This window comes from Tauraco erythrolophus, chromosome 2, assembly GCF_009769465.1.
Source record: "Tauraco erythrolophus isolate bTauEry1 chromosome 2, bTauEry1.pri, whole genome shotgun sequence".
Taxonomy (NCBI): domain Eukaryota; kingdom Metazoa; phylum Chordata; class Aves; order Musophagiformes; family Musophagidae; genus Tauraco; species Tauraco erythrolophus.
In genome coordinates, this window is record NC_141466.1 from 71999970 (window position 1) to 72010335 (window position 10366).

At 57.7% G+C, this 10366-nt stretch overlaps 1 protein-coding gene across 1 annotated transcript; it reads left to right on the forward strand.

Moving 5' to 3' along the window:
• Positions 1–1406: 1406 nt before the first annotated feature.
• On the forward strand, positions 1407–7908 carry LOC104384441 (bifunctional epoxide hydrolase 2). Its single transcript, XM_086624605.1, is given in 22 exon segments — positions 1407–1457; positions 1926–2085; positions 2652–2842; positions 2957–3106; positions 3389–3404; positions 3407–3444; positions 3768–3828; positions 3831–3862; positions 4022–4100; positions 4313–4347; positions 4432–4458; positions 5647–5732; positions 5881–5992; positions 6278–6314; positions 6317–6351; positions 6973–7040; positions 7122–7223; positions 7367–7399; positions 7401–7434; positions 7515–7597; positions 7678–7734; positions 7824–7908. Coding segments are annotated over 22 exon segments (1548 nt in total). The 5' UTR covers positions 1407–1430.
• Positions 7909–10366: the final 2458 nt, after the last annotated feature.

A 10366-nucleotide genomic window follows, 5' to 3' on the forward strand; every position in this document is an offset into this window, starting at 1 on the left:
TCGAGGTCTGGCGGTAGCGGCCATGTCGCGGCGGGCCGTGGTGTTCGATCTGGTCGGTGTGCTCTTCGGGCGCGGCCTCCAGCACTTCCTGGGCTCCTACGAGCGGGACTGCGCTCTGCCTAGGTACGGCCCGGCCCGGCGACAGTTGTCCGCCCGCGCCTCGGCGAGTCGCCGCTCGGCCGGGACACATAGAAACGAGGCGATAATACTGTGTGTGTGGTCGCCGCCCGCGCGGGTTGTGCGCGACTAGGGCCGCCGCCGCAGGGGACAGGGCTGGGTGTGGGGTGCAGCTGGGGACCCCTTGTCGTGGACATGGGTTGCAAGTTGGGGTCCCTGTGTACATGGGGGGTGCAGGCTTGTGGCCTCCTGCGCGGGTGTGGGGTGTAGGCTGGAGGGGGTCCTGTACTGGTGTGGGGTGCAGGTCAGTGGTTAAAACTAACTCCTAAGGAGGCAGGATTGCCACAGGGAACATTGGTAGAAGCAGTAGGAAGAGCAACTAATAAGTAATTAAGCTGGATAATTAATGAAGCCCATCCCTGCCCCGGCACTGAGACCCGACACAACTCGGTGCATGAGATGGAGCTGACAAAACCCGAAGCACTGAACCCCTGAGCAGGTCCCAAACAGCCCCTCGAGTCCTAGCAAACCCTTTGCCCAATTTAATAACGAGGTGTTTGGGGGTTACTCATCCCAAAAGCTCCCAAACGGAACTGGAACAGGTTCCGGCTGTTTCCATTGCCCAACCCATCGGGATCTCCCCAGCACCTGGGTGTTAAAAAATAAAAAAGCCAGGAGTTAAAAAAAAAATGAAATATTAAATAGCTAAACGCTGGAGGACACGGAGCAGATGGAGCAATAAATTCCCAGGTTATCAGGCCATCAAACTATTTTTGCTTCGCTTTATATTAAAAAAATCCTGCTGGAACAGGTAAAGCTGCTTTATTTTTAACTGAGCTGCGTTTTTATCGACTCGGGAGAGAGATTTGTCCTAACGCCAGCGCCTCTAATCTTGTTTTATTGCCGCCCCAGAAGGCCTTTTGCCATCTTGTGACAGCAGCAAATGATTTTCCCTGAGTTACAGCTTACAAAACCTCGCTCTTGCCTTATTTTATTTTTTTTTTCTCTCTTCCTTCTGGCGAAACTCCCTGCTCGTCAACCTGCGGGGCAAAGGAATCAAGCTGCCGGCGGAAATAAATGGGCAGCGATTTCTCCCCGTCCTGTAACGAAGTGATGCTCCGGTCCTGGGGGATGGTGGAGGATGGGGCTCCATATCCCCGTCCCAGAGCATCCCCCTCCCATAGCGCACCCCACACTCCCCTGGTATTGGGGTTCCCCCACCTCCCCACTGACCTCTTTTCTCCTTTGCCTGGCAGGAATTTCTTGCGAAATGTCATTTTGCTGGTGGTTCTGACAGTCCTTATGCCAAAGCGATGAAGGGACAGATCACCCTGTCCCAGGTGAGCCCTTGAGTACTAGCCAGGGAGTGTCACCAGGGGCTGGGATGGGGCTGTGATGGGGTTAGGATGGGGCTATGATGGGGCTGAGGCTGGGATGGGGCTGGATGGAGCTGGGATAGGGCTGAGGCTGCAATGGGCTGGATGGAGCTGGGATGGGCTGGAATGGGACTGAGGCTGCAGTGGAGCTGGGATGGGGCTGAGGCTGGGATAGGGCTGGGATGGAGCTGGAAAGGCACTGGGATGGAGCTGGAAAGGTGCTGAGCTGAGATGGGGCTGGGATGGAGCTGGAATGAGGATGGGGCTGGAATGAGGCTGAGGCTGGGATGAGGCTGGGAAGGAGCTGGAATAAGGCTGAGGCTGGGATGAGGCTGGATTGGGGCTCGGGAAGGAGCTGAGGGGAGCAGGCTCCAGGCTGGGGCTGTGCTTTATTTCTGGGGGTTGATTGAATGATTGAATGGTGTTTTCCAGCTGTTTTTGGAGATGGAAGAGGGCTGCAAGCAGCATGCCTCCACTTCAGGCATCGCCCTGCCACCCACCTTCTCCGTTGCCAGAGCCTTCGAGGGGATGGTGGCTGAGGGGAGGCTCAATACCCCCCTTCTGCGGGCAGCCAGGGTGCTGCGGAGGAACGGTGAGTGGGTGCCAAGAGGCTTTTGGACAAGAGGTGCTGGAGTAAGGGTGCCGCTCCCCTCCTGAGAAGGTGCCACGGGGGTCCCTGGTCAATCTCACCATGGGGGTCCCAGTCGGTCTCACCATGGGGTCCCTGGTTGATCTCACCATGGGGGTCCCAGTCGGTCTCACCATGGGGTCCCTGGTCGGTCTCACCATGGGGTCCCTGGTTGGTCCCACCATCAGACACATTCTCACCCAGCCAGCCGTTAGCACAATACCGTAGCCCTGCGCCTCGCGCCGTGGCCGGTCCATCGGCTCAGTCCTTGCATCTCGGTGCGCTCGAGCTCCTGCTCATGTCCTGCTTGCATTGGGAGGGTCGATCCTTGCTTTCCTGGATGTACAGATTGGGTATAAGCTGCTGCTGAGCATCCCTTCATCTCCTGCTGGGTCCTGGTCTGGACGGAGTCTTGTAACGGGAGGTTTTAGGCTGGGAAGGTCTGAGAAATGGGAGGAGAGGAAAATCAAATGTTCTCAGGTGAACTGGAGTAGGAAAACCAGCGCTCTCCGCGCTCTGCCCTTTGCTAGGATTTAAGACCTGTGTCCTCACCAACAACTGGGTGGACGACAGCGGTGGGCGGCTCTTCACGGCCGCACTGATGAACCTTCTGCGTCGTCACTTTGACCTGGTGATCGAGTCCTGCCGCGTCGGAGCGCAGAAGCCGGATCCTGACATCTACACCTATGCCCTGGATGCGCTGCAGGCGAAGCCGCAGGAGGTCTGGCCCACCACCCCAAAAACAGGGCACGGAGGGGGCACCCAAAGTCCTTGGCCAAACCCAGCAGCTGCCCTTCCCCAGAGTGCCGAGCCCGGCTCTCTGGTGTATCTCCAGGTCATCTTCCTGGACGACATCGGGGAGAACTTGAAGCCGGCTCGGGAGATGGGCATGGCCACCATCCTTGTCAGGGACACCGAAACCGTCCTGAAGGAGCTGGAGGAGCTCTCGGGCATCCAGGCATGTAGAGGTGGTTGGGTCCCCTCTGTCCTCTGCTCTTCTGGAGAGCCGGGAGGGATGATCTTGGGCTTCTGAGTCTTGCCATGGTACAGTGCTTGCGGTGGCTTTGGAAACGCCAAAACGGGGGCTGTGATCTCCTGCAAACCCTGCCCACCCCCCAAAACCTCATCCTCTGGCCTGCCAGGCCATGTTCACCTCAACGCATGGATGTCCCACCAGCCGCAGGGTAGTTGGGGATGTCCCATGGAGCTCCAGGCTTGCTCAGGACCTCACCCTGCTTCTCACCCCGCAGCTTCTCACCCAAGAAAGCCACTGCCGACTGCCTGTGACCATCCAATGTGACCCACGGCTATGTGCCCATCCGGGTAGGGTGCAGGGGACTGCCTCGGTGACGAGGTGTCCCCGGGCTTGGTGGGGCCAGGTGGGTAGGTGCTGAGCCCCGTGCAAGGATGTGCCAGCCGAGGGGTGGCTTGTTGGGTTGTCCACCCTCCGGCTGGGCCGCTCTGAGTGGGGGACACTGAGCTACCCCATCATTGAGGTCTTCTCCATCCAAAACATGCTCGTGTGTCTCCGGATGCCTGGCTGGTGGTGGGGGTGGGCTCGCACGCCCGGTGACTGGCGGTGGGTGGAGGGTTGAGGGGTGAAGCTGTGTGACCCACAAGCCACTGAGCCTCTCTGTCCCTTCCAGCCCGGCGTCCAGCTGCACTTCGTGGAGATGGGACACGGCCCCGTCATCTGCCTCTGCCACGGCTTCCTGAGTCCTGGCTCTCCTGGCGCTACCAGGTGATGGAGGGTGGACCACGGCTCACGGGGATCCCAGGAGTGTTCCCCAACAGCCCACCCATGCCTGCCCTCCCGGGGCCATCCCGATGCGGGATGGGTGCTGGCAGCAAGGGTCCGGGGGTCTCGGCATCCTTCCGGAGCTGCCGCTTTCCCTTCTAGATCCCAGCTTTGGCCGACGCCGGCTTCAGGGTGATTGCTCTGGAGATGAAGGGCTATGGGGAGTCCACGGCCCCGCCAGGTGAGCCGAGGCGGAGGGCGGGGCTGAGGCCAGAGCTGACCACCCCAAGGTCAAGATGCAGGAGGAGATGAGTGGAAGAGCCTTTTCCTGGGGTAGGGGCGGGGTGGAAGCCGTTACGCTCCTCCTGCAGCTCCGGCAGCTCCGACAGCCGCGAAATCCATTCTCAAATCTGCCTGGATGTTAAACCGATGGCTATTATGTCTTTCCTGCAGATATAAAAGAATATTCCCAGGAGCAGATCTGCAAGGTGAGGAGCTGCAGGCCACGGCCGCGGGCAGGGAGGGCACGGTCCTGGCCAGGAGCTGACCCTTTTCTCTCCTCTTTTCCACAGGACCTGGTGGTTTTCCTGGACAAACTGGTGAGGAGCCCCTGGCCACAGGTCCCATCTTCTTGGCGAGGTTTGGGCGCGTGTCCCCCACCCCGGCTTCCCGTCACCCTCTCCTGTCCTGGCTCAGCTCCCCAGTAACTTTATCCCACACTGGGACATCGGAGCTCCCCGGTGCTTTGATCCAAAACCCTCGGGGCAGCATGACCCCTCCGCATTCCCCACAGGCGGGTTTTTAGGGATGGGGATGTTCCTACAACCCGTTGCCAATTAGATGACCCAACTTTGGGAAGGGCTCCAGCTCAGCGCCGCCTTCTCCTGGTTTAATTCCCATCCAGTCAAAGCAACGGGGCCGATTTTTGCACCTTTTTTCCAAGAGGTGAAGGAGCAGAAGGCGCAGCCCACAAACGCCAGCATCTCCAGGGCTTTTAACCGGGCAAAACCGGCTTCTGAGGGAAGGAGTCCTTCAAAAAATGCAGTGCTGGAACCAAAAACAACTCAAACAAGGGGAAAAAATAAAAGCCTCTGCTACCATCGGGCTCCATCCTGCTTCTCTTCTCCCAGGGGGCTCCTCCTCCCTCCCTGGGACAACCTGGGGTATTTTTGGGGAAGATAAATGACTTTGTGAAGCTTCAGGTGACGTTTGAGCCCATGTCTGGGATGCAGAGCGGTCCAGGTGATGGCTAAGGATGGTGGGATGAAACCCACATCGGAGGTGGGAGATGCTGGGACACCCCCCGCCAACCCCTCTGCCCTCCTTTTTTTTTGGAGGGGGGACTCAGATGGTGGTTTGATGCTGTCAAATGGCACTGAGCCATGTCCGCTGGGAGAGGATTTTAATTATGTTTCTAAATATCAGCTAATTCTGAAGAGGCTGCTCTGTGGCGAGGCGCGGGTTTTAATTGGATTTATTCGGAGGTGCCCAGAGGGTCAGAAAAAGGAATGGGGGGGGTGGGGCGTGTTTTTGGTGGATAATATCAAATAATAATTTCTTCTGGAGGGCCCAGGGACTTGGAATGGGTAATTAAGTGGGAGCAAATTGCTCCAGGGAATCAGGTCACGCTTCTTCCTTGGGGGGGTGTGGAAAAAAACGATAAAAAAAAGAGAAAATATTGCTGTTTCTGATGTTTTTGGGCTCAGGGGGAAGGCAGGTCACCTGTCGGGTGCTGACTTGGGGTGCAGCCACAGGGGCATGGGCTCACAGCTCCCCCCTCCCCGCAGGGCATCGCGCAGACGGTGCTGATTGGCCACGACTGGGGCGGTGCCGTGGTTTGGAATATGGCTCTGTTCTACCCCGAGAGGGTGAGGTGGGTCCTTGAGGACCCCCCGTGGGTCCCTGCCAGGGGAACAGGGCACCCCTCCTGGCTTGTCCCTACAGCAAAGACCCGGCTTGCATGGGACACCCCAAATCCAGGTGCCACACTGACCATGTCCCCCTGCCCCATGATGTCCTAGAGCCGTGGCCTCGCTGAACACCCCGTACCGACCCGCCGACCCCGCCGTGGATGTCGTGGAGATGCTGAAATCTTATCCCACCTTTGACTACCAGTTCTACTTCCAGGAGCCGGTGAGTCCAGAACCACAATTTTAATCCTCCTCCCCTCTTTTGGGGCTTAAACCTCCCGAGAATGGGACGTGCCCATGTCAGGGTCCCCAGCTCATGGATGGGCGTCACCCCAGCTGCCGATGGGTCGTGGTCCCCTTGCCAGACCTTGTTCCCACACTGAACTGCAAAAAACCCATCCCCAGCCTCCACATGAGCCTGATGGGCAGCAGGATGCGGCCCCAGGGCCATGGAGTGGGTCCCAGGAAGGGTTGACATCATCTGTGCTTCCTCCCCTTGCCCATGCAGGGTGTTGCAGAAGCGGAGCTTGAGAAGGACATCGGCCGGACCTGAAGGTCCTGATCCGCTCCACCCGCCAGGAGGTAGGGGTGGGGCAGGTGTGGGGCTGGGGTGGGAGCACCTCCTCCTTCCAGGAGCCAAAAGCTTCAGCGAGGGCATTGTCTGCCTGCAGTGATCCTCAGGCACGCTTCGTCCCATGTCTGCCCACTTTTGCTGCCTGTCTGCAGCAAAGGCTGCGTTTGGCCAGCCATCAGTAGGGACCAGAGTGAACGCATTTTGTGAGCAGCAGTGCAAGCCCCACACCTCTTTAGGACTCAAAGCCGACCCTGAGTGGGGATTGAGAAGACCTCTAGACAGCTGTGGTGCCCAGGGAGAGACAGCCCAGCCTGGGGAACAGCAAGTTTTTGGGGTGACTCTCGGCACGGCCTGGCAGCGGCTGCTGCTCCCCCTTCCTCGACCCTTGCAAACGTCAATGTCTGGCTTCAGACTGAAAACGTTTGCGGTTTAAAATAACAGCGCCCTGGGAACGCTGCTCCGGGCTCTGTCACCCAGGGCTGTGCGTTTCCATTCCTGCATCCCATGGGATGCGGCGATGCTCAATGATGAGGGACGTGGAGCCCCCCGAGTCTGCCTGGGAGCACCCCCACAAGTTGGGTCTGTCCCCTGGGTGGTCCCTGCCTGCCCTTGCTCTCCTCTTCCCACAGGACCGGCTGCCCTTTGCGCTCAACTTCCATGGGGTCCAGGAGCGAGGTAAGGGGGCAGGGGGAGGGGAGTGGACGGGACACCTGGCCATGGGTGGGGGCGTCACGGGTGGGGATGTTGCGGGTGGGCAGCGCCATGTCTCTCCTCGCAGGGGGCTGCTGGTGGGCTTCCCAGAAAACCCCCCTGCCAGCCAGATCCTGCACGGCCCCGAGCTGCAATATTACATCCAGCGCTTTGAGAAATCCGGCTTCAGGTAGGAGCAGGAGCCCCAGGGTGGAGTGGGGGAGCTGGTGGGGTAACCCCTGCAGAAGGGGGACTGTGCCACGGGCGCTGGGCCAGTCCCTGCCATGGTGTCCGTGGGTCCCAGCACCTTCACCTCGTCTCCATCTCTCCCAGGGGACCCCTGAACTGGTACCGCAACATGCGACCCCTGGCGCTGGGCACTCTCCGCCAAGGGCAGAAAGGTGGGCACCCCGCCGTGCCTTCATGGACGTGTTGGCGGCCCTGGCCCCGGCCCCACCTCGTCACCCGCATCACCTTACAGATCGCGATGCCGGCGCTGATGGTGACGGCTGGGAAGGACGTGGTGCTGCATCCCGGCATGAGCAAGGGCATGGAGCAGTGGGTGAGGCAGCAGGTGCCACCCTGCCCTGCCTGGCACCTGTGTGCCAAATCCCAGCCCAGACTGACCCCTTTCCTTCCATAGATCCACGGCTGCGGCGGGAGCACCTGGAGGAGTGCGGGCACTGGACGCAGATGGAGAGGTACAGGCGGAGGGGCTGAGCTGCCCCTGGCCAGGGTTGGGAGGTCGGAAGGAGCCGGACCCCAGCCCAGCTCCGTGCCCTTCCCGCAGGCCAGCGGCGCTCAACAGGATCCTCCTGGAGTGGCTGGAGGGGCTCCCACCCGACCCACCCCTGCCTGGGATCTCCCGGCTGTGAGCAGGCACAGCGGTGCAGCCCTGCCCCGACCTGCCCCCACCCGGCCACCGTCTGCCTCGGGGGTTTGGGTTTTACTTTTAGGATTTGATATTTTACCTTTGGGGTCTGATTTTACCTTTAGGGTTTGATTTTTGACCTTTAGGGTTTGATTTTACCTTTAGGGTTTGATATTTTACCCTTAGGATCTGATTTTTTACCCTTAAGGTCTGATTTTTATGCTTAGGGTTTGATTTTGACCTTTAGGGTTTGATTTTTTCACGTTTAGGGTCTGATTTTTACCCTTAGGGTTTGATTTTTCTGCCTTTAGGGTTTGATTTTTACCTCTTTAGGGCCTAATTTGTATTTTTTTTGAGGGTCAATGGGTGGGAGCGATGGGTGAGCTGAGACTGGCCGGGGAGGGTAGCATGAAGCATCACTCCTGCTTTCTCAAGCTAAAAGGGTCCCAGTGGGTTCTCGTGGAGGTCTTGGGCTGCTGGGAGATGGTTGGGGCTGGACTTGTCCAGCAGCAACCGACCCTGTCCCAGGGGGCTTGGCTGGAGGTCCCCAGGTCGTGGCGTGATTGGTTTTGAAGTGGAGGTTTTAATGCACTACTACTGCTAATAATAATAATTAATGCTGCCTGAGAAATTACCACCTGCCTTGGAATGTTGAGAAAGCAAATGCCGAGTGAGCAGAGCCCCTCGCCTCTCCCCGGGGCCCATCCCATGGTGTCAGGGCTCAGCCCCTGCCTGCAGCCACCTTCCCCGAGCTCCCAGCCCTTCTCCTGGCCCCAAAAGACATTACAAACAGATACCCAAGGTGGGCGGGCAGATTTGGGCAAACATGCTCGGTATTTCCGCTCTCCCAGCTCCGAATTCTTGCCCAACCCTCAGCTATTTTTGGCCAGGAACGCTGCGGTTTGTCTGTCTGCATCTGTCCCATGGCAGTGTTTCACAGCCAGATTCAGCCCTGAAAAAGTTGTGTGGATTTGGGATAGAGGGGGAAATAGCCTTTTATGAGGACATCACCCAATGGGTGGATGATGGTAGAGCAGTGGATGTGGTCTATCTTGACTTCAGTAAAGCATTTGACACAGTCTCCCACGGCATCCTCACAGCTAAACTGAGGAATGTGGTCTGGATGATCGGGTAGTGAGGTGGATTGTGAACTGGCTGAAGGATAGAAGCCAGAGAGTAGTGGTCAATGGGACAGAGTCCAGTTGGAGGCCTGTATCCAGTGGAGTCCGTCAAGGGTCAGTACTGGGACCAGTATTGTTCAACATATTCATCGATGACTTGGATGAGGGAATAGAGTGCACAGTCAGCAAGTTTGCTGATGACACTAAACTGGGAGGAGTGGCTGACACACCTGAAGGCTGTGCTGCCATTCAGAGAGACCTGGACAGGCTGGAGAGTTGGGCGGGGAGAAATTTAATGAAATACAACAAGGGCAAGTGTAGAGTCTTGCATTTGGGTAAGAACAACCCCATGTACCAGTACAAGTTGGGGACTGAACTGTTGGGGAACAGCACAGGGGAAAGGGACCCAGGGGTCCTGGTGGACAGCAGGATGACCATGAGCCAGCAATGTGTCCTTGTGGCCAAGAAGGCCAATGGCATCCTGGGATGTATTAGAAGGGGTGTGGTTAGTAGGTCAAGAGAGGTTCTCCTCCCCCTCTACTCTGCCCTGGTGAGGCCACATCTGGAATATTGTGTCCAGTTCTGGGCCCCTCAGTTCAAGAACAAGGAACTGCTTGAGAGAGTCCAGCAGGGCCACAAAGATGATTAAGGGAGTGGAGCATCTCCCTTATGAGGAAAGGCTGAGGGAGCTGGGTCTCTTTAGCTTGGAGGAGACCAAGGGGGACCTCATTACTGTTTATAAATATGTAAAGGGTGACTGTCATGAGGATGGAGCCAGGCTCTTCTCAGGGGCATCCAATGGTAGACAAGGGGAAATGGATATAAGCTGGAACATAGGAGGTTCTGCTTAAACATGAGGAAGAACTTCTTCCCAGTAAGGGTAGCAGAACACTGGAACAGGCTGCCCAGAGAGGTTGTGGAGTCTCCTCTGGAAATGTTCAAAACCCCTGGACACGTTCTTGTGTGATCTGATGTAGGTGGTCCTGCTCTGGCAGGGGGATTGGACTAGATGATCCTTTGAGGTCCCTTCCAATCCCTAACATTCTGTGATTCTGTGAAATTAAAAACTCCAGCCCGGGTGGGCAGCCTGTTCAGACCTGTTCCCTCCAGCCCCCATTCTCCATCACTCTGACTCTTGTCCTGCCTGGCTTTGCTGGTGGGGGAGGACCCTTGGGAGCAGTTTTCGGAGCTGTTTTGGATTCTGCCAATGAGTTGTAAAATCCAAGAGCATCATCTGAGCACCCACCCCGGAGCCCTGTCCTGGAGAGCCTGGTGGGTGCTGCCAGAACAGCCTCTCCTGTGACACTGGCATCCAGGTTTGTGGGTTTACTGGGTGTTCGT